The sequence below is a fragment of the Mobula hypostoma genome, chromosome 31 (genome assembly GCF_963921235.1).
Source record: "Mobula hypostoma chromosome 31, sMobHyp1.1, whole genome shotgun sequence".
In the NCBI taxonomy this organism is placed as follows: Eukaryota; Metazoa; Chordata; class Chondrichthyes; order Myliobatiformes; family Myliobatidae; genus Mobula; species Mobula hypostoma.
Genome location: NC_086127.1, coordinates 1,010,001 through 1,034,177, shown reverse-complemented (window position 1 = coordinate 1,034,177; position 24,177 = coordinate 1,010,001). Strand labels below are relative to the sequence as shown.

The window sequence follows — 24,177 nt, the reverse complement described above, 5'->3', positions numbered from 1 at the left end:
GCGTCGGGACGACCTTGTAGGAGAGTCTAAAACCGCAAGGGTGGGCGCGCCCAGTCTTTACCCCCACCCCCACCCCACCACCCTCCGCCCTCCCCGCCCAGGGTTGGGGGGATCAAGACCCAGCGGGCACAGGGTTAGGCTGAGAGCGGAGAGATTCAATAGGATCCAGTGACGCAACCCCCGCACCCCGAGGGTGGTCGGCACAGGGAACGAGTTGCCAGAAGAAGCGGCTGAGGCAACGTAGACAAACACACTCGGGCAGGTAGGCGGGCAGGAAGGACTTATTGGGGGGGGGGGGGCAAACGTGCGCAAATGGGAGCCGCATTATGGGAATCTCAGGGAAAAGGCAACCTGCTGGCAGTCCAAAGGAACGCACATACAAGATGCGGGAGGAACTCAGCAGGCCAGGGGCATCTATGGAAAAGGGTACACAGTTGACGTTTCGGGCCGAGACCCTTCCGCAGGCCCTTTTTTCCATAGATGCTGCCTAGCCTGCTGAGTATTACAGATGGGGCACTTGGCTGGGACGGGCAGGTTGGGCCTGTATTCATGCTGCGGGACTCCGTGACTGCGATCGTTGCGATCTCCGGAAAATCCTAACTCGTGCCCATGTTCCTCTCTTTCAGGACCCGCGACGACCAATTCAAGTTAGTATCTACACAGTCTCCCCAGCTCCACAATCCGGAATGTCTCCCTTCCCGAACCATCTCCCTCCCAGCTTCTCGCACCTTTCCAGAACCTTGCTCACGGCTCTCTCCGTCCTTCCCACTGCCAGAACGTGCCTGGTGGACGGTCTCCAGGGAAGGCCGGGGGCTTCGAACAGGTCTAAACTGTAGAGGTGATGGGATGGTGTAGAGGGGGCTTCCCCCTGTCGTCTGCAACCGGGGGTGTGTGACGGGACAGTGTGGAGGGAGTTTCACTGTGCATCTGACCCCGGCAGTTGGTGATGGGATGGTGCAGAAGGAGCTTCATTCCGTGTCTGACCCCAGTTGTGTGTGTGTGTGTGTGTGTGTGTGTGTGTGTGTATGTTTGTGTATGATGGGACAGTACAGAGAGGAGAGAGTTTCGCTATGTTTCTGAGCCAGTGAATTTGTAGTGGGACGGTGCAGAAAGAGCTTCGCTCTGTGTCTAACCCAGGGAGTTTACAATGGGATGGTGCGGAGAGAGCTTCACCGTGTGTTTGACGCAGACGTCTCCGGTGGGATTTTACAGACAGAGTTTCACACTGTGTCTGACCCAGGGAGTCTGTGGTCGGGCGGTGCAGAGAAAGTTTCGCTCTGCGTATGACCCAGGGAGTTTACGGCGCAGAGAGAGCTTCACTGTGTGTCTGACCCAGAACTTTGTGGTGGGATTTTACAGGCAGAGCTTCACTCTGTGTCTGACCCAGGGGTTTTGTAGTGGGACGATGCAGAGAGAGTTTCGCTCTGTGTCTGACCCAGGGAGTTTACGGTGGGACGGTGTGGAGTGTGCTTCAGTGTGGGCCTGACCCAGGGAGTTTGTGACGGGACTGTGTGAAAGGAGCTTCATTGTGTACCTGCCCCCGGGATTTGTGAGATGGGATGATGGGGAGGATTACTCTCCCTGCCCCTGACCTTGGGAGTGCGTGATGGGTCGGTGCAGAGCCAGCTTCTCCCTGCGACTGATCCCCGGGCGTGTGTGATGGGACGGTGCAGAGTGATCTCCGCTCTCTGTGGGATCTCCAGGAGTGTGTGATGGGACGGATGACGTGGAGGGCGCTTCACTCTGCGTCTGTCACAGTTTGACTCTGGTGGCGAAACGAGAACTCTTTTTGAAGCCTCCGTAAGCCCTTTCCCGACAATACTGTATAGGACCACAGGGCACAACCTCCGAATAGAGGGGCGTCCCTTTAGAGCGGAGCTGAGGAGGGATTTATTTTGACATAGGGTGGTGAGTCATTGCCTCAGATGGAGTTGGGTGCATTTCAGGTGGAGGTTGATAGGTCCTGGCTGAGTCGGGGCGTCCAAGGTTACGGGGAGAAGGCAGGAGAGTGGGAAAGACAGGGATAATGAACCATCCGTGACTGGATGGCGGAGTAGACATCAGGGTCCGACTGGCTTAATCATGCTCCCATGTCTTATGGCCTTCCATTCGGCTGGAAAGGGTGCAGAGCGAGGCTACGGCCGGGATTCCAGCTGCTGAGTTATGGAGAGAGAGCTTGGGCAGGTCGGGGCTTTAGTCGGTGAGGCGTCGGGGCGACCTTGCAGAAGAGTCTTAAACCGCGAGGGTGGGCGCGCCCAGTCTTTTCCCCCACCCCCAACCCTTCCCGCCCAGGCTTGGGGGGGATCAAGACCCAGCGAGCACAGGGTTAGGCTGAGAGCGGAGAGATTCAATAGGGTCCGGTGACGCAACCCCCGCACCCCGAGGGTGGTCGGCACTTGGAACGAGTTGCCAGAAGAAGCGGCTGAGGCAACGTTGACGAACACACTCGGGCAGGTAGGCGGGCAGGAAGGACTTATGGGGGGGGGGGGACAAACGTGCGCAAATGGGAGCCGCATTATGGGAATCTCAGGGAAAAGGCAACCTGCTGGCAGTCCAAAGGAACGCAGATACAAGATGCGGGAGGAACTCAGCAGGGCAGGGGCATCTATGGAAAAGGTTGACGTTTCGGGCTGAGACCCTTCCGCAGGCCCTTTTTTCCATAGATGCTGCCTACCCTGCTGAGTATTACAGATGGGGCACTTGGCTGGGACGGGCAGGTTGGGCCTGTATTCATGCTGCGGGACTCCGTGACTGCGATCATTGCGATCTCCCGAAAATCCTAACTCGTGCCTTTGTTCCTCTCTTTCAGGACCCGCGACGACCAATTCAAGTTAGTATCTACACAGTCTCCCCAGCTCCACAATCCGGAATGTCTCCCTTCCCGAACCATCTCCCTCCCAGCTTCTCGCACCTTTCCAGAACCTTGCTCACGGCTCTCTCCGTCCTTCCCACTGCCAGAACGTGCCTGGTGGACGGTCTCCAGGGAAGGCCGGGGGCTTCGAACAGGTCTAAACTGTAGAGGTGATGGGATGGTGTAGAGGGGGCTTCCCCCTGTCGTCTGCAACCGGGGGTGTGTGACGGGACGGTGTGGAGGGAGTTTCACTGTGCATCTGACCCCGGCAGTTTGTGATGGGATGGTGCAGAAGGAGCTTCATTCCGTGTCTGACCCCAGTTGTGTGTGTGTGTGTGTGTGTGTGTGTGTGTGTGTGTGTGTGTGTGTGTCTGTGTGTCTGTGTCTGTGTGTGTTTGTGTGTAATGGGACAGTACAGAGAGGGAGAGAGTTTCACTCTGTCTAACCCAGTGAGTTTGTAGTGGGACGGTGCAGAGAGAGTTTCGCTCTGTGTCTAACCCGGGGAGTTTACAGTTGGACGGTGCGGAGAGAGCTTCACTGTGTGTCTGGCCCGGACGCTTGTGGTGGGATTTTACAGACAGAGCTCACTCTGTGTCTGACCCAGGGAGTTTACAGTGGGACGGTGCAGAGAGAGTTTCGCTCTGTGTCTAACCCGGGAAGTTTACAGTGAGACGGTGCGGAGAGAATTTCACTCTGCGTCTGACCCAGAGGTTTGTGGTGGGATTTTACGGACAGAGATTCACTGTGTGTCTGACCCAGGGAGTTTGTGGTGGGACGGCGCGGAGAGGATTTCGCTCTGTGTCTAACCCAGGGAGTTTATGGTGGGACGGTGCGGAGGGAGTTTCACTCTGTGTCTGACCCAGGGATTTTGTGGTGCGACGGTGCGGAAAGAGTTTCGCTCTGTGTCTAACGCAGGGACTGTACGGTGGGACGGTGCGGAGAAAGCTTCATTGTGTGTCTGACCCAGAGGTCTGTGGTGAGATTTTACAGACAGAGCTTCACTCTGTGTCTGACCCAGGGAATTTGTGATGGGACGGTGCGGAGGGACTTTCACTTTGTGTCTGACCCAGGGAGTTTGTGGTGGGACGGTGCAGAGAGAGTTTCGCTCTGTGTCTGACCCAGTGAATTTGCAGTGGACCGGTGTGGAGAGAGCTTCACTATGTGTCCGCCCAGGGAGTTTACCGTGGGACGGTGCGTGGAGAGCTTCACTGTGTGTCTGACCCAAGGGAGTGTGTGGTGGGACGGAGCGAAGACAGCTTCACTGTGTGTCTCCCTGGGGAGTGTGTGGTTGAACAGTGCGGAGATAGCTTCACTGTGTGCCTGACCCAGGAAGTTTATGGTGGGACGGAGCGAAGACAGCTTCACTGTGTGTCTCCCCGGGGAGTTTGTGACGGGACTGTGTGGAAGGAGCTTCATTGTGTACCTGACCTCGGGATTTGAGAGATGGGGTGATAGGAAGGATTACTCTCCCTGCCTCTGACCTTGGGAGTGGGTGACGGGGCGGTGCGGAGGCAGCTTCTCTCTGTGCCTGATCCTCGGGCGTGTGTGATGGGACGGTGCAGAGTGATCTCCACCTTGTGTGGGATCTCCGGAAGTGTGTGACGGGACGGATGACGTGGAGGGCGCTTCACTCTGCGTCAGTCACTGTTTGACTCCGGTGACGAAACGAGAACTCTTTTTGAAGCCTCCGTAAGCCCTTTCCCTTTCTTGCATCTTGAACTTGTGTGTGTGTGTGTGAAAATTCGTGCACACACGTGTATGCGTGAGTGAATTGAAATAATCGCTCTTGCTCGTCCACCGACTTTGATTCATGCTTTCTCTGCATCGTGCATTCCACCGAATTCCCAGCGTTAAACGGCGTCTCGATTCCACCACTCCTTGAGACGGGGTTGGGGGGGGGGGGGGGTGGGGAGGACGACCGATCAATAATCCGGGCTGAAAGGTGGCGAACACAGTTCAGTACGAGGGTGACAGCACGGGCAGGAATTCTCCGGAAAGAAAATGTTACCTGGTGACGGGCTGCGAAATGCCAGCTGCTGGAGGGAGTGTGCATTCGCGTGTGGAATGGAGAGCGGGCGGGTTGGAAATGTTCGGCTAACTTAGCAGCTGGTTGATTCACTCTTTCACACGCAGTCTCTCGCACACACACTCCCTCACACACACACTCTCACACACTCTCCCGCACACAACTCTCTCACGCACTCTCTCACACACAACTCCCTCACGCACTCTCGCACACTTTCACACTCTCTCACACACATACTCTCTCACACACTCTTTCACGCACATACTCTCTCTCACACACACACTCACACGCACACTGTCTCACACTCTCTCGAACTTACACACTCTCACACACGCACGCCATCCCACACAGACATTTCCCTCACAGACATCTCCCTCGCATACACCTCACACACACTTCTCTCTCTCTCACGCATTTTGCTCTCTGACACAGACACCTCTCCTGCTCACACACAATCCTCTCCCTCTCACGTTCAAACCTATCTCTCTCTCTCTCTTTCTCTCTCACACACACACACACACACACGTTTACATCTCTCTGGCGCTCACCCACGGTTACTCTGGCACACACACACACACACGTCTCCCTCTCATACATCCACACACCTCTCTCTTCTCTCTCACCTCAGTCTCACTCTCACACACGTTTCACTGTCACACACAACTTCTCTCTCTCACACATACCTTTGTCACACACATACTCTGTCTCTCTTACACACACACAGGCAGTAGGTATGACATTCAGTACATTCCTACGCATGCATTGTCACTCTCTCTCTCTCTCTCTCTCTCTCTCCCTCTCTCTCTCTCTCTCTCTCACACACACACACACACACACACACACACACACACACAGACACACGAACACAAACACACAGACACAGGCACATACGCCCTCGCCCGCCTGAGGTCTGCCTCTCATTCTCTCTCACATAGAGCACACACAGACAAATGCAGACACAGACTCTGACGGTGAACACTGGAACGGATGGAACCCAAGTGCGGAGGAACGAAAGACTCCCCATTTTAGAGGCGGCAGCCAGTGTTTATGCGTAGACACTTCAACAGAACATCGGAGAGACAACCGCGGACCCATGATGAGCAGCAAGGAGCATCCGCCTCAATAACACGTGATCCAGAATCCCCGGGCCTGTTGAAATAAACTTAACAAGGTTAAACAATTAACGCTACAGGCTAAACCTCAACTAAGGCGCTCCGGAAACCGCGGAGCCAAACGCTCTGCAGCGCCCCGCACAGGCCCTGAGGGCTCATTACACCTCCACACTGACCTCCCTCTTCGTTCGATATTCCGGTGCCCGTACATCTCTCGGTTTGTTATGGTTTATTGTCATGAATCGCTTCCACCCCTGACGAACGCTGATTTTTTTCAGATAACAGAACGGATTGTCCAGACCTCGACAAGGTTAAGAATGTGAAGCCTACACCGGCGGATGGTGAGTCCAATCTCCTCCTTCCTGGACACACACACACACACACACACACACACACACACACACACACACACACATAGGCACACACACACACACACACACACACACACACACACACACACACACACACAAAAACGCACACCATCGATATGTCCCAGGGTTGCACGGAGTGGGAGTTTCCAGTCTCACGGAGAGCGACATACGGACAGGGGTCGCGGGAGCACGGAATGAGGAGGGGTGGAGGGTGTCGCTGTTGGGGAAGTGCGTAGCGGAGGGAGGGGGTCATGGAGACGGGGAGGGACGCAGGGGAGGGAGGGGATTATGGAGACGGGGAGGGACGCACGGGAGGGAGGGGGTCATGCAGACGGGGAGGGACGCAGGGGAGGGAGGGGGTCAGGGTGACGGGGAGGGACACATAGGATGGAGGGGATTATGGAAACGGGGAGGGACGCACAGGAGGGAAGGGGTCATGCAGACGGGGAGGGACGCACGGGAGGGAGGGGATTCTGGAGACGAGGAGAGACACGGGGAGGGAGGGGTTCACTGAGTTGGGCAGCGCGCAGTGGAGGGTGGGTGTGACGGGGATGTTGAGAGGTGTCGGGGAGGGAAGAGTCACGGAGACGGACAGTGGAGGCGGTGGGCGCTGGATTCCGTCACTCCAAAGCTTTGCAAGTAACTCCTGTCTGTATCTTGCAGAGATCGAGAGTGTCGCCCTGGAGGGAGGGTCCACCAACTGCTCTGGGTGGGTCGAGCTACGCCTCAGAAACCGGTCAGTCGTGACCCTGGGGCTAACAGCGTCATCCGTCGCCGAGTCCGACTTGGTGTGTCAAAGGCTGGGCTGCGGCCGAATGCTGAGAATGTTCTCAGGGCCTACCTTCGGGAGGAGACTGAGGCCGGTCTGGGAGTATCTTCTGGACTGCTGGTGGAATCACACCAGGCTGCAAGACTGTATGAAGGTCACGGAGCGGGGACGCCAGGGTGACTCCCTGGGGATTGTCTGCGAGGGTAGGAGTTAAACGGCAGGCTGCAGAAATACAGGCCGCGTTTGGTCACCCGCCACTTCCAGTACCGTCTGCCCCACATCCCCTCCCTCTCAATCGCACCCCCACCCCCCACCCCCATCCCCTCCGGTCCCTCACTCACACCCCTGCCTCGCCTGTCCAACAATGCAGGCTTTTGACGATCACTCTCAGCCCGACTTCGCTACCCCTGCCCTCCCGCATTGGCTCTCACTCCGGCCGCCCACAACGCCTCCCTTTCCTCCCTCTGCTCTGTGGCTGACAATCTTAACAATCCCTCCCTCCTCATCCCTCACCTCCTTCTCCTTATCTCCCTCCTGACCCTCCCTCTTCACCTTCTCCCCTGCTGTCGCCGTTTCTTACCTCCTCTCCCTTCTCTCAGTCTCTCGCCTCGCTCCCCTCCTCTTTCCGATCTCCCCATCTGTCCCCTCTCTCTCCACCTTTTCCCCTTCTTTCACCCTTCTCCCTCCTCCCCCACCTTCTATATCCACCCCTTTCTCCCTGCTCTACCCCGCTCTATCCGTCTCCCCTCTCTCTCCACTCTTCTGCACTCCCTATCTCTTACCTTCTCTTCCCTCTCTCCCTCCCTCCTTCTCCTCCGAACTCTATATCTCTTCCCCCGCTCTCCCTACTTTCCCTTCCCAACCCTCTCTCCCCTTTTCCCCCTTCTCTCTGCTCATCTCTCCCCCGTCAACCTCTTTCACCACCACCCCACCCCCGCTATTCCCGCGCCCCTCAGTCTCACACCTCCCTCGCCGACAAATCCATGACGCACATGAGCAGACACATGAGTTGGCTCCGACGGTCGATCATGGCTGATTAATTTTCCCTCTCAACCCCGTTCTCCTGTCTTCTCCCTCCTCTTCCTTCCTTCTCCGAAATCTCTGCTCCTGTCCCCATCCCCTATTTCGCCCTCCCTCCCCCCTTTCTCTGCCCTCTGTCTCCCCCTCTCTATCCCCCCTCTTTCTCCCTCCCTCCCCTCTCTCTACCCCGTCTACACGCTCTCTCCCTCTATTCTCTCTCTGTCTCTCTCCCCCTCTCTATCCCCCTCTTTCTCCCTCCCTCCCCTCTCTCTCCCCCCCTCTACCCGCTCTCTCCCTCTCTGTCTCTCTCCCCCTCTTTGTCTCTCTGTCTCTCTTCATCTCTCTCTCCCCCTCTTTCTCTCTGTGTCTCTCTCCCTCTCTATCCCCCTCTTTCTCCCTCCCTCCCCCTCTCTCTCCCCCCTCTCTCTCCCCCTATTTCACCCTCCCTACCCCTTTCTCTCTCTCCCCACTCTCTCTCCCCTATTTCACCCTCCCTCCCCTTTTCTCTCTCTACCCCCTCCCTCCCCTCTCTCTCCCACCTTTACCCGCTCTCTCCCCCTCTTTCTCTCTCTGTCTCTCTCCCCCTCTCTCTCTCCCTCTTTCTTTCTCTGTCTCTCTCCCCCTCTTTCTCTCTCTGTCCCTCTCCCCTCTCTCTCCCCCTCTTTCTTTTTCTGTCTCTCTCTCTCTCCCCTCTCTCTCCCACTCTTTCTTTTTCTGTCTCTCTCTCTCTCCCCTCTCTCTCCCCCTCTTTCTTTTTCTGTCTCTCTCTCTCTCCCCCCACCTCTCTCTCTCTCTCTCTCTCCCCCCACCCCTCTCTCTCTCTTTCTCTCTCTCTCTCTCTCTCTCTCTCTCTCTCTCTCTCTCTCTCTCTCTCTCTCTCTCTGCCTCCAGGTGCCCACACTTACTCCCGACTGGATACCAGTCCCGGCCACTGTGTGGGGTCACTGCCGGTGTTCTACCTGGGGTCCGGGCGGGGCTGGGGTGACAGACCGACCCTTGCCGAAGCGGACAGCCTGTGCCAGAGGTTGCAATGCGGGCGCGTCGTAAATGTCACTGTTTCGCCCTGGGAATCCGATGTCACCGTGCTGGGAGAACTCAACTGCCTGCTCCATCGGGAGAAATGTCTCGGCGTGGAACAATCCGCAAGGTCAAGTGTGTACAGCATCACCTGCAGAGGTGAGCAGATCCCTTCTCTGTCAGTTCCGTACGAAGGGGCGGACGGAACTTCTCTCTGAGTCTGGGTGTGTGCTGGGACGGTACAGAAGGAGCTTCACTCTGGGTCAGACCCAGGGACTGTGTGATGGGACGGTGTGGGTGGGGATTCACTCTGTATCTGACCCCGGGAGCGTGTGGTGGGACGGTGCGGAGGGAGATTCACTCTGTGTCTGACCCCGGGAGTGTGTGATGGGACGGCGCGGAGGGAGCTTCACTCTGTGCCTGACCCCGGGAGTGTGTGATGGGACGGTGCGGAGGGAGATTCACTCTGTGTCTGACCCCGGGAGTGTGTGATGGGACGGTGCGGAGGGAGATTCACTCTGTGTCTGACCCCGGGAGTGTGTGATGGGACGGTGCGGAGGGAGATTCACTCTGTGTCTGACCCCGGGAGTGTGTGATGGGACGGTACAAAAGGAGCTTCACTCTGGGTCAGACCCAGGGACTGTGTGATGGGACGGTGTGGGTGGGGATTCACTCTGTGTCTGACCCCGGGAGTGTGTGATGGGACAGTGTGGAGGGAGATTGACTCTGTGTCTGACCCCGGGAGTGTGTGATGGGACGGCGCGGAGGGAACTTCACTCTGTGCCTGACCCCGGGAGTGTGTGATGGGACGGTGTGGAGGGAGATTCACTCTGTGTCTGACCCCGGGAGTGTGTGATGGGATAGTGCGGAGGGAACTTCACTCTGTGCCTGACCCCGGGAGTGTGTGATGGGACGGTGTGGCGGGAGATTCACTCTGTGTCTGACCCCGGGAGCGTGTGGTGGGACGGTGCGGAGGGAGATTCACTCTGTGTCTGACCCCGGGAGTGTGTGATGGGACGGCGCGGAGGGAGCTTCACTCTGTTCCTGAACCTGGGAGTGTGTGATAGGAAGGTGCGGAGGGAGATTCACTCTGTGTCTGACCCCGGGAGTGTGTGATGGGACGGTGCAGAGGGAGATTCACTCTGTGTCTGACCCCGGGAGTGTGTGATGGGACGGTGCGGAGGGAGATTCACTCTGTGTCTGACCCCGGGAGTGTGTGATGGGACGGTACAGAAGGAGCTTCACTCTGGATCAGACCCAGGGACTGCGTGATGGGACGGTGTGGGTGGGGATTCACTCTGTGTCTGACCCCGGGAGTGTGTGATGGGACAGTGTGGAGGGAGATTCACTCTGTGCCTGACCCTGGAGTGTGTGATGGGACGGTGCGGAGGGAGATTCACTCTGTGTCTGACCCCGGGAGTGTGTGATGGGACGGTGCGGAGGGAGATTCACTCTGTGTCTGACCCCGGGAGTGTGTGATGGGACGGTGCGGAGGGAGATTCACTCTGTGTCTGACCCCGTGAGTGTGTGATGGGACGGTACAGAAGGAGCTTCACTCTGGGTCAGACCCAGGGACTGTGTGATGGGACGGTGTGGGTGGGGATTCACTCTGTGTCTGACCCCGGGAGTGTGTGATGGGACAGTGTGGAGGGAGATTGACTCTGTGTCTGACCCCGGGAGTGTGTGATGGGACGGCGCGGAGGGAACTTCACTCTGTGCCTGACCCCGGGAGTGTGTGATGGGACGGAGTGGAGGGAGATTCACTCTGTGTCTGACCCCGGGAGTGTGTGATGGGATAGTGCGGAGGGAACTTCACTCTGTGCCTGACCCCGGGAGTGTGTGATGGGACGGTGTGGCGGGAGATTCACTCTGTGTCTGACCCCGGGAGCGTGTGGTGGGACGGTGCGGAGGGAGATGCACTCTGTGTCTGACCCCGGGAGTGTGTGATGGGACGGCGCGGAGGGAGATTCACTCTGTGTCTGACCCCGGGAGTGTGTGATGGGACGGTGCGGAGGGAGCTTCACTCTGCGTCTGACCCCGGGAGGGTGTGATGGAACGGTGTGGAGGGAGCTTCACTCTGTGTCTGACCCCGGGAGTGTGTGATGGGACAGTGCGGAGGGAGCTTCACTCTGTGTCTGACCCTGGGAGTGTGTGATGGGACGGTCTGGAGGGAGATTCACTCTGTGTCTGACCCCGGGAGTGTGTGATGGGACGGTGCGGAGGGAGATTCACTCTGTGTCTGACCCCGGGAGTGTGTGATGGGACGGTGCGGAGGGAGATTCACTCTGTGTCTGACCCCGTGAGTGTGTGATGGGACGGTACAGAAGGAGCTTCACTCTGGGTCAGACCCAGGGACTGTGTGATGGGACGGTGTGGGTGGGGATTCACTCTGTGTCTGACCCCGGGAGTGTGTGATGGGACAGTGTGGAGGGAGATTCACTCTGTGCCTGACCCCGGAGTGTGTGATGGGACGGTGCGGAGGGAGATTCACTCTGTGTCTGACCCCGGGAGTGTGTGATGGGACGGCGCGGAGGGAACTTCACTCTGTGCCTGACCCCGGGAGTGTGTGATGGGACGGTGTGGAGGGAGATTCACTCTGTGTCTGACCCCGGGAGTGTGTGATGGGATAGTGCGGAGGGAACTTCACTCTGTGCCTGACCCCGGGAGTGTGTGATGGGACGGTGTGGCGGGAGATTCACTCTGTGTCTGACCCCGGGAGTGTGTGATGGGACGGTGCGGAGGGAGATTCACTCTGTGTCTGACCACGGCAGTGTGTGATGGGACGGTGCGGAGGGAGCTTCACTCTGTGTCTAACCCCGGGAGTGTGTGATGGGATAGTGCGGAGGGAACTTCACTCTGTGCCTGACCCCGGGAGTGTGTGATGGGACGGTGCGGAGGGAGCTTCACTCTGTGTCTGACCCCGGGAGTGTGTGATGGGACTGTGAGGAGGGAGATTCACTCTGTGTCTGACCCCGGGAGTATGTGATGGGACGGTGCGGAGGGAGCTTCACTCTGCGTCTGACCCCGGGAGGGTGTGATGGAACGGTGCGGAGGGAGCTTCACTCTGTGTCTGACCCCGGGAGTGTGTGATGGGACGGTGTGGAGGGAGATTCACTCTGTGTCTGACCCTGGGAGTGTGTGATGGGACTGTGAGGAGGGAGATTCACTCTGTGTCTGACCCCGGGAGTGTGTGATGGAACGGTGTGGAGGGAGCTTCACTCTGTGTCTGACCCCGGGAGTGTGTGATGGGACAGTGCGGAGGGAGCTTCACTCTGTGTCTGACCCTGGGAGTGTGTGATGGGACGGTCTGGAGGGAGATTCACTCTGTGTCTGACCCCGGGAGTGTGTGATGGGACGGCGCGGAGGGAGCTTCACTCTGTGCCTGATCCCGGGAGTGTGTGATGGAACGGTGTGGAGGGAGATTCACTCTGTGTCTGACCCCGGGAGTGTGTGATGGGACAGTGCGGAGGGAGATTCACTCTGTGTCTGACCCCGGGAGTGTGTGATGGGACGGTGCGTAGGGAGATTGACTCTGTGTCTGAGCCGGGAGTGTGTGATGGGACGGTGTGGAGGGAGATTCAGTCTGGGTCTGATCCCGGGAGTGTGTGATGGGACGGCGCGGAGGGAGCTTCACTCAGAGTTCGAGTGTGTGATGGGTCGGTGTGGAGGGAGATTCACTCTGAGTCTGACCCCGGGAGTGTGTGGTGGGATAGTGCGGAGGGAACTTCACTCTGTGCCTGACCCCGGGAGTGTGTGATGGGACGGTGTGGAGGGAGATTGACTCTGTGTCTGAGCCGGGAGTATGATGGGACGGTGTGGAGGGAGCTTCACTCTGTGTCTGACCCCGGGAGTGTGTGATGGAACGGTGTGGAGGGAGACTCACTCTGTGTCTGTCCCCGGGAGTGTGTGATGGGACAGTGTGGAGGGAGATTCACTCTCTGTCGGACCCTGGGAGTGTATGATGGGACGGTGTGGAGGGAGCTTCACTCTGTGTCTGACCCCGGGAGTGTGCGATGGGGCGGTGTGGAGGGAGAATCACTCTGTGTCTGACACCTGCAATTTTTTGGGAGGGCGGAGGGAGCTTTGCTGTGTCTGACTCTCTCTCTCTCTCTCTCTCTCTCTCTCTCTCGCTCTCTGTCTTTCCCGCGCCACCGTAGAGGGCTTCTCACCAGCCTTCCGCCTCCGGGATGGTGAATCCCAGTGTGATGGATTGGTGGAGGCGTATTACAACGGTTCCTGGTGGCCCGTGTGTCAGGACACGTGGGAAAAAAAGAAGCAGGACGAGGTGTGTTCCCAGGCCGGATGTCAGGAAAACAGTGAATTCTGGAATCGAGCGGGTTCCCTCGGCAAGAACCACACCGGCTCCAGCAGCTGCGTGCGTTGTCGACAATTTCCTTTACTGTCCGAGCCGGGCGGAGTTCGCCTCTGGGACATCCAGGTGGAGCACGGCAGCTTCCAGCAGCTCAACGTCACCTGCCCACGTATGTCCACTTCTCCTGAACACAGGGAGCACCGGGGGGCAGAGGGAGCTCAAGGGGCGAACACGGGGGGGCTCAAGGAACAATGCGCCCTCGGAGTGAGAGAGTAGGCCACAGAGCGCGAATGGTGGGGAGTGTCGAGGGACAAGGCGAACTCGGTTTACAAAGGTAGGACACGCACTGTGAACGGTGGAGACTGTCGAGGGACAGAAGGACGAAGGCGTACGAGGGTAGGGCACACACCGTGAACGGTGGGGAGTGTCGAGTGACAGAGGGACCTCGGTGTAGGAGGGTAGGACACACACCGTGAACGGTGGGGAGTGTCGAGGGACAGAAGGACCTCAGTGTATGAAGATAGGACACGCAGCGTGAACGGTGGGGAGTGTCGAGGGAAAGAGGGACCTCAGTGTATGAGGATAGGACACGCACCGTGAACGGTGGGGAGTTTCGAGAGACAGAGGGACCTCGGTGTACGAGGGTAGGACACGCACCGGGAATGGTGGGAAGTCTCGAGGGACAGAGGGACCTCAGTGTACGAGGGTAGGACGCGCACCGTGAACGGTGGGGAGTTTCGAGAGACAGAGGGACCTCGGTGTACGAGGGTAGGACACGCACCGTGAACGGTGGGGAGTTTCGAGAGACAGAGGGACCTCGGTGTACGAGGGTAGGACGCGCACCGTGAACGGTGGGGAGTCTCGAGGGACAGAGGGACCCCGGTGTACGAGGGTGGGACACGCACCGTGAATGTAAAGGAGTACTGAGAGACAAAAGGGTAGGGGACAGAGTAGATGGAGGGTTACAGTCTCCCTATATATACTCGGATGGAGGCCAAATGTACACCATTTACTCGAAAGCCGATCAGCTCCGTGATCCCTCTCACTGCGACTCCCCTCCCCCGTCTCCGTTATCCCACCCCTCCTTGAGGCATCTCGTCTCCGCCACCCCCTGCCTCCTCTACCACCCCCACCCCCGCCCTCCCACCCCGTGTCCGTAACAATCCCCAATCCCCCCCTCTTTCTGCACGCTTCCTCCAGAAACATTACTTTTAATTCTGGATGTCAGGTCGTCATAGTCATAGTCAGACTTTATTGATCCCGGGGGAAATTGGTTTCGTTACAGTTGCACCATAAATAATTAAATAGTAATAAAACCATAAATAATTAAATAGTAATATGTAAATTACGCCAGGAAATAAGTCCAGGACCAGCCTATTGGCTCAGGGTGGCTGACCCTCCAAGGGAGGAGTTGTAAAGTTTGATGGCCACAGGCAGGAATGACTTCCTATGACGCTCTGTGTTGCATCTCGGTGGAATGAGTCTCTGGCTGAATGTACTCCTGTGCCCACCCAGTACATTATGTAGTGGATGGGAGACATTGACCAAGATGGCATGCAACTTGGACAGCATCCTCTTTTCAGACACCACCGTCAGAGAGTCCAGTTCCATCCCCACAACATCACTGGCCTTACGAATGAGTTTGTTGATTCTGTTGGTGTCTGCTACCCTCAGCCTGCTGCCCCAGCACACAACAGTAAACATGATCGCACTGGCCACCACAGACTCGTAGAACATCCTCAGCATCGTCCGGCAGATGTTAAAGGACCTCAGTCTCCTCAGGAAATAGAGACGGCTCTGACCCTTCTTGTAGACAGCCTCAGTGTTCTTTGACCAGTCCAGTTTATTGTCAATTCGTATCCCCAGGTATTTGTAATCCTCCACCCTGTCCACACTGACCCCCTGGATGGAAACAGGGGTCGCCGTGAGCGACATAACAGAGAACTAACTTTAAAATAAAAGTGACTTTAACACAGGAATAGTTTGACTCCACCCCTCACTGAGAGCTCCGCCTGCCTGTTAACCTTTGCACCTCCCTCACTGACGTGCGGTGCGGAAAGAAGCAGGTCCCAACAGCGACCCCTTGCGGAACACTGCATGTCGCCGACAGCCAATCGGAATCGGCCTCTCTTTGTTTACCCAGTATTTACCTTCCCGCCAGTCAGCCAGACTTTATCTGAAGGGGGCCACGGGACTCATATCCATAAGCATGTGAATGACTGAAAGATCAGGCAGAACGTTAGACCACAAGAGATAAGAGCGGAATTGGCCATTCGGCCCATTGAGACATTTCTGTCATTTGATCGTGGCTGATTTATGATCCCCAATAATCCCATCCTCCCTCGTTCCCCAGCACCACCACCCCGTAACCCCCGGCTTCCTGACTAATCAAGGACCTGTCAGCCTCTGTTTTAACCTTGACATACAGTTCGCATTCTGTACCTTCACAGTATGGTCCGGGTCAATTTTCACCCGGCCCAAGAATCCCCTCATAACAAGTGTCCATACCAAATTTTAAACCGCGGATCTCTCTGGAATGTATAAATAGCCTATCTGATGTTAAAAAAATGAGTGATTAATCCTTAATTATTGTTTCAGAGATCTAAAATCCATTTCAACAGACACGGGTCAAATTTGACTCGGAACAGCCTCAATGTACAAAAGTATAAAATGTTTAAATATTTTCATTTTTGCGCATTCTGGGTCACTTTAAGAAAAGTCATCAAATTTCGACTTTAAAAAAATGGCATTTAGGGTGTTTTTACTGCTGTCAAATGTCAAAACGGGCCAAATTTGACCCGAACGGTATGCAAGGGTTAAATATGTTCAGTAACTTGTCCTCCACAGCCGTTTGCGGCCATGAATTTCACGCATTCACCGCCTTCCAGTTGAAGAAATGTCTCCTCATCTCCGCTCCAAAGGGACGTGATGGGCCTAGACTCCCTCACTCGTGGAATCACCCGCTCCATGCCCACTCCCGCCTTAGCAACAGAGTCACTCCACCACCTTTGTCTACCCGCCTGTCCTTTCGATACAATGTGTCATTGGGCGTTAAGCTCCCAACTACCCAACTAAAAATCTTCTTCCAGCCGTGATGCCCACAACGTCATACATGCCCATCTGTAACTGTGACGCAAGTTCGTCTACCCTACTCCATATACTGTGCGCATTCAAATATAACTCCCTTTAGTCCTGTATTCGCCCGTTTCGATTTTGCCCATCTTTTGCATTCCAGCCTACACTGTTGACTGCAATTTTGCCCGATCATCAGACTCTCCTTGCAAGCGGTCTCGTTGCACCCAACGTATGATTGTAAACAAACTACCCTATCCTCAGCGCTGTCGCTCCGATTCCCATCCCACTGCCGAATTAGTTTAAACCCTCCCTAACTGCTGCAGCCAACTAGCCCGCTAGGATATTGGTCCCCCTCGGGTTCAGGTGTAGCCCGTCCATTTTGTACAGGCCGTACCTTCCCCGGAAGAGATCCCAGTGATCCATAAATTTGAACGCCCCTTCCCTTTGCACCAGATCCTCAGGCACGCATTCACCTGCCCCCGTGACCTTTCTCTCCGACAGGGTTAGAGAAGCCGACCTTTAAGCCAAAGGTGGTGAGCGGGTCGACGGGGCCGATGACCGCCGGGATCCTGCTGCTCGTCCTGGTATTGCTGCTCCTTGCCCTGGCCTGGGGCTGGAAGCGTTACCGAGGCAACGGCGTCGGAGGTGAGACGGGGGAGAGGGGGGCGGTGGGGTGGGACGGGCGTGCGGGGACACACACGCACACGGGCAACATACCACGTAACACGCGCAGCAGACTAGAGCAAAGCATGCATCGCACCGCACGCGAAAAATGCACGCGCACGAAACAGGCACAAATCACGCGTGCGCGAGCACGAATAACGCACGCGCTGGTTCGCACATCCCTAATGCGCACACACGGACTACACGCGCTCGGCAAAGCACGTATGCACTCGGCACGCATCAACAAATGCGCTCACAGGCTTATACACATCACCGACGCGCGCACACACACGTCACTCTTACATCACACGCACACACCCACACACACACACACACTCGCGCTACACCCATATGTCTCACACGCAGACATATCACACATTCACTCACACGCCCGCTCACAACTGCACGAATCCCACACGCCAACAGATCGACACACGGTAATGCAAAAACTGATGTATACGCACACGAAGGGAATCGAAAACTCTCTAACTGACACAAACGCACACATTTCTACTGTCACGCACACACTGACATTCTGAAACACTTTCGCTCTCACACAGACACACCTTCAGACTCACATACACACGTAGATCAAGTCTCAACACAATCATGTATTGGTCATGAAGTGTTTCCGCGCTGACACGCGTGACAACGTTTAAGTGAATTTGCACGTCTCCGTTTCTGTGTCTGCGTGGGCACGTTTATAATAGTTGAAGGTATTTTTATTCAGAGCCGGTAACAGCCCCTTCTACTCATCGATCCCGCGCAATCTAATCACACTCAACTGGCCTATTAGTCTTTACGTCTTTGGCATATGGGTGGAAACTGGGACACCCGGAGGAAACGCACGTGGCCCCGGGGAAAACACATACAAACCTCTAACGCACATCGTCGGGAATTGAACCCGGGTGTAGTACGTGGTGTGTGTGTGTGTGTGTGTGTGTGTGTGTGTGTGTCCTGGTCCCTCTCTATCTCACTCACTCCGAGTCTCCTCCCACCCAGTATTCCGACGCAAGCGGACTCAGCGACAGTGGATCGGGCCGACAGGAGCCACCACCCACACAGGTAAGGTCATGTGGGGTGCAGAATGGGGTAGAGGCTGTGGAGAGGCAGAGTGTGAGGGAGGAGGTGCAGATGAGCTTGAGAGGGAAGAGCGACACATGGTGATCGGAAAGATGTGGGGTTCGTAGAGTGTCATAGGGACGGCGGCTGGGAACGGACGCAAGTGCTAGACACAGACACTGAAGTACTATGGACAGGACTAGGACACTGGGTGAGGGCGAGGACATGGACACCAAAACCCGGAACCCGGAAGAGGACTGGGCAAAAGAGCTAGGAACCAGGGCTTGGACTCCGAGCCTGAGACTGGACAAGGACGCAGAACCTGTGTCTTGCCTCTGGCTCGGACCCCAGAACTAGACAAGGACGCACCTTGGCTGACAGGCAGGACGCGGCTGGAGTCTTCAGACTTGAGGCGAGGCTTGATACCAGAAACTTGAGGCGAGGCTGGAGACCTGAGGCATGAGGCGAGGCTGGAGACCAGATACTTGAGGCGAGGCTTGAGACCAGAGGCTTGATGCGTTGGATCTTAAAGCTTGGCTTGGGGCGAGGGTCTGCTGGAGACTTGAGGCGAGGCGAGGCTAGAGCCTTGGGGGCTTGAAGCTCCTCCTAGGCAAGGTGCGGTACAACTGGGCAGGGCGCGGGTCACCTGGCCAGGGCGAGGATCACCTGGGCAGGGCGCGGATATCCACCCGACCGAGGCAAGGGACAGGAAGGGAGCTAGGTACAGGGTGGCTCCAAGACAAGACTTCAGGCGAGACGAGGCGAGAGATAACGGCAAAACAAGGCAAGGCTTCAGGCAATGCAATGCGAGACAAGAGCTTAAGGCGAAGTAAGAGTTACCTGCAAGACAAGGCAAGGCTTCAGGCAAGGACACAGAAGGCAGGGGAAAGGATACGAGGAGTAAGGACAAGAACAATCCAGCACCCACGCCTTGATCTCCGGAGGTATATATGCAGCCAGCTCCAAAGGGGATCAGCTGTTTCAACTAGTACTCAACCGGATCAAAAACAGGGTAGACAGAAAAACCTGGAGCAAGGGTCGATGGACCGGACCGTGAATCGGAATGCGGACTTCACGGACCGGACCATGACAGTACCCACCACCATCACACCCCGCCCCCCACTCCACCTCTACGGGAGCCTCCTGGCGACCAAACAGGCTATCCAGACTACGGAAGACCAGGGCGGGTGGGAGTGTATTCAACAGAAGGGAACCCCGTGTGTCAAGAGGAAACGACAGTATCTGGGTCGTTGGGTTCATGGTTGGCTGCATCGTTCTGTCATAAGGAGGTGGCTGGAAACGGTCCCAAGTGCAAGACACAGACACTGCAGTACAAGGGACACGACTAGGATATAGGGTGAGGGCTAGGACATGGACATGAAAACCGGGAACCCGGAACAGGACTAGGCAAGACAGCTAGGAGCCAGGGCTTGGACTCCGAGCCAGAGACTGGACATGGACCCAGAACCTGGGTGTTGCCTCTGGCTCGGACCCCAGAAATAGACAAGGACGTGACTTGGCTGGCAGGCAGGACGAGGCTGGAGTCTTCAGATTTGAGGCGAGGCTTGACACCAGAGACCTGAGGCGAGGCTTGACACCAGAGACGTGAGGCGAGGCTTGACATCAGAGACGTGAGGCGAGGCTTGTGACCAGAGACTTGAGGCGAGGCTCGAGACCCGAGACTTGAGGCGAGGCTAGAGACCAGAGACTTGAGGCGAGGTTTGAGGCCAGAAGCTTGTGACCTGGGGTCTTGAAGCTTGGCTTGGGGCTAGGCTCGGCTACAGACTTGAAGAGAGGCTTAGCTAGGGACTTGAGGCTTTGCTTGGCTAGAGATTTGAGGCGAGCTGCGGCTAGAGGCTTGGGGGCTTGAAGCTCCTCCTTGGCTGGCCGCGGTAATCCAGGGCAGGGCGCGGTACTCCTGGGCAGGGCGCGGATCACCTGGGCAGGGCGCAGGTCACCTGGTCAGAGCGCGGATCACCTGGGCAGGGCCCTGATCTCCACCCAGCGGAGGCAAGGGACAGGAAGGGACAGTACCCACCGCAGGGCAATAGCAATTTGGCCTGACTTACCTGTTGGATGCAAAGGACAGTAAGTGACATGACCAACCGCATGGTAAGGGCAATCTGGCCTGACTTAACCGACGGAGGCAAGGGCCAGGAAGGGAGCTAGATACAGGGTGGCTCCAAGACAAGACTACAGGCGAGACGAGGCGAGAGTTACCGGTAAGACAAGGCAAGGCTTCAGGAAATGCAAAGCGAGACAAGAACTTAAGGCGAGGCGCGAGTTACAGGCAGGACAAGGCAAGGCTTCAGGCAAGGACACAGAAGGCAGGGGAAGGGATACGAAGAGTAAGGACAAGAACAATCCAGCACCCACGCCCTGGTCTCTGGAGGTATTTATGCAGCCAGCCCCAATGGGAATCAGCTGTCTCAGTTAGTGCTCAAGAGGAACAGAAACAGGGTAGACGGGAAAACCTGAAACAAGGGTCGATGGACCGGACCGTGAACCGGAATACGGAATTCGCAGACCGGACTATGACAGTACCCACAACCACCACCACCCCCATAGCTCCCCCCGGCACCCCCACGGGAGCATCCTGGTGACCAAACAGGCTATCCAGACTATGGAAGAGCCGGGCAGGTGGGAGGGTATTCAACAGAAGGGGACCCCGTGGGGAAAGAGGAAACGACAGTATCTGTGTCGCTGGGTCCATGGTTGGCTGGGTCGTTCTGTCATAAGGAGGTGGCTGGGAACAGTCCCAGGTGCAAGACACAGACACTGAAGTACAAGGGACAGGAGTAGGATACAGGGTGAGGGCTAGGACATGGAGACGAAAACCGGGAACCCGGAAGAGGACTGGGCAAAAGAACTACGAACTAGGGCTTGGACTCCGAGCCAGAGACTGGACAAGGACCCAGAACCTGGGTCTTGCCTCTGGCTCGGACCCCAGAACTAGACAAGGACGTGACTTGGCTGGCAGGCAGGACGAGGCTGGAGTCTTCAAATTTAAGGCGAGGCTTGAGACCAGAGACTTGAGGCGAGGCTGGAGACCAGAGACGTGAGGCGAGGCTTGACACCAGAGACGTGAGGCGAGGCTTGACATCAGAGACGTGAGGCGAGGCTTGTGACCAGAGACATGAGGCGAGGCTTGGGATCAGAGACTTGAGGCGAGGCTAGAGACCAGAGACTTGAGGCGAGGTTTGAGGCCAGGGACCTGAGCAGAGCCTTGGAACCACAGACTTGAGGCGAGGTTTGAGGCCAGAAGCTTGTGACCTGGGGTCTTGAAGCTTGGCTTGGGGCTAGGCTCGGCTACAGACTTGAAGAGAGGCTTAGCTAGGGACTTGAGGCTTTGCTGGCCTAGAGATTTGAGGCGAGCTGCGGCTAGAGGCTTGGGGGCTTGAAGCTCCTCCTTGGCTGGCCGCGGTAATCCAGGGCAGGGCGCGGTACTCCTGGTCAGAGCGCGGATCACCTGGGCAGGGCCCTGATCTCCACCCAGCGGAGGCAAGGGACAGGAAGGGACAGCACCCACCGCAGGGTAACGGAAATCTGGCCTGGTTTACCCGACGGAGGCAAAGGACAGGAAGGTACATGACCCACCACAGGGTAATAGCAATTTGGCCTGACTTACCCGTTGGAGGCAAAGAACAGGAAGTGACATGACCAACCGCATGGTAAGGGCAATCTGGCCTGACTTAACCGACGGAGGCAAGGGCCAGGAAGGGAGCTAGATACAGGGTGGCTCCAAGACAAGACTACAGGCGAGACGAGGCGAGAGTTACCGGTAAGACAAGGCAAGGCTTCAGGAAATGCAAAGCGAGACAAGAACTTAAGGCGAGGCGCGAGTTACAGGCAGGACAAGGCAAGGCTTCAGGCAAGGACACAGAAGGCAGGGGAAGGGATACGAAGAGTAAGGACAAGAACAATCCAGCACCCACGCCCTGGTCTCTGGAGGTATTTATGCAGCCAGCCCCAATGGGAATCAGCTGTCTCAGTTAGTGCTCAAGAGGAACAGAAACAGGGTAGACGGGAAAACCTGAAACAAGGGTCGATGGACCGGACCGTGAACCGGAATACGGAATTCGCAGACCGGACTATGACAGTACCCACAACCACCACCACCCCCATAGCTCCCCCCGGCACCCCCACGGGAGCATCCTGGTGACCAAACAGGCTATCCAGACTATGGAAGAGCCGGGCAGGTGGGAGGGTATTCAACAGAAGGGGACCCCGTGGGGAAAGAGGAAACGACAGTATCTGTGTCGCTGGGTCCATGGTTGGCTGGGTCGTTCTGTCATAAGGAGGTGGCTGGGAACGGTCCCAAGTGCAAGACACAGACACTGAAGTACAAGGGACAGGAGTAGGATACAGGGTGAGGGCTAGGACATGGAGACGAAAACCGGGAACCCGGAAGAGGACTGGGCAAAAGAACTACGAACTAGGGCTTGGACTCCGAGCCAGAGACTGGACAAGGACCCAGAACCTGGGTCTTGCCTCTGGCTCGGACCCCAGAACTAGACAAGGACGTGACTTGGCTGGCAGGCAGGACGAGGCTGGAGTCTTCAAATTTAAGGCGAGGCTTGAGACCAGAGACTTGAGACGAGGCTGGAGTCTTGAAATTTAAGGCGAGGCTTGAGACCAGAGACTTGAGGCGAGGCTGGAGACCAGAGACTTGAGCCGAGGCTTGAGACCAGAGGCTTGAGGCTTGGTGTCTTGAACCTTGGCATAGGGTGAGGCTCGGCTAGAGATTGAGGAAAGGCTTGGCTAGAGACTTGAGGCGATGCTTGGCTGGAGACCTGAGGTGAGGCTCGGCTAGAGGCATGGGACAGTGAAGCTCCTGCTGGGCAGGGCGCGGTACTGCTAGGCAGTGCGCGGATCACCTGGCAGGGCGCGGGTCACCTGGTCAGGGCTCGGATCTCCACCCGACGGAGGCAAGCGACAGGAAAAGACAGGGCCCACCGTAGGGTAGCGGCAATCTGACCTGACATTCCCGACGGAGGCAAGGGACAAGAAGGGACAGGACCCATTGCAGGGTAACGGCGATCTGGCCTGGCTTACCCGAGGGAGGCAAGGAACAGGAAGGGAGCTAGATACAGGGTGGCTCCAAGACAAGACTTCAGGCGAGACGAGGCGAGAGTTACCGGCAAGACAAGGCAAGGCTTCAGGAAATGCAAAGCGAGACAAGAGCTTAAGGCGAGGCAAGATTTACCGGCAAGTCAAGGCAAGGCTTCAGGCAAGGACACAGAAGGCAGGGGAAGATATACGAGCAGTAAGGACAAGAACAATCCAGCACCCACGCCCTGGTCTCTGGAGGTATTTATGCAGCCAGACACAACGAGCATCAGCTGCCTCAATTAGTGCTCAAGAGGAACAGAAACAGGGTAGACAGGAAAACCCGGAACAAGGGTCGATGGACCGGACCGTGAACCGGAATGCGGACTTCACGGATCGGACCATGACAGTAACCCCACCCCCACTACGGGAGTCTCCTGGCGACCAAACAGGCTATCCAGACTATGGACGACCCGGGAGGGTGGGAGGGTATTTATTCAACGGAAGGGAACCCCGGGTGACAAGAGGAAAACGACAGTGTCTGTGTCGCTGGGTCCATGGTTGACTGGATCGTTCTGTCACAAGGAGGTGGCTGGGAACGGTCCCAAGTGCAAGACACAGACACTGAAGTAGTAGGGACAGGACTAGGATACAGGGTGTGAGCTAGGACATGGACACGAAAACCGGGACCGCAGAACATGACTGGACAAGAGAACTAGGGACCTGGAATTGGACTCCGAGCCAGAGACTGGACAAGGACCCGGAACCTGGGTCTTGCCTCTGGCTCGGATCCCAGAACTAGACAAGGACGTAACTTGCTGGCAGGCAGGACGAGACTGGAGTCTTCAGA

At 56.7% G+C, this 24,177-nt stretch overlaps 1 protein-coding gene across 2 annotated transcripts in view; it reads left to right on the top strand.

The window, feature by feature from the left end:
• The window catches only part of LOC134339960 (deleted in malignant brain tumors 1 protein-like), a 68,446-nt gene that overhangs the window by 17,312 nt on the left and 26,957 nt on the right, over positions 1-24,177 (top strand). For both annotated transcript variants that reach the window (XM_063036772.1, XM_063036773.1), the window contains exons 4-11: positions 627-647; positions 2,810-2,830; positions 6,268-6,330; positions 7,024-7,332; positions 9,041-9,325; positions 13,324-13,647; positions 17,055-17,198; positions 18,219-18,281. In XM_063036772.1, coding sequence (XP_062892842.1) covers positions 627-647; positions 2,810-2,830; positions 6,268-6,330; positions 7,024-7,332; positions 9,041-9,325; positions 13,324-13,647; positions 17,055-17,198; positions 18,219-18,281 — 1,230 coding nt within the window. The remainder of the gene's footprint in view (positions 1-626; positions 648-2,809; positions 2,831-6,267; positions 6,331-7,023; positions 7,333-9,040; positions 9,326-13,323; positions 13,648-17,054; positions 17,199-18,218; positions 18,282-24,177) is intronic.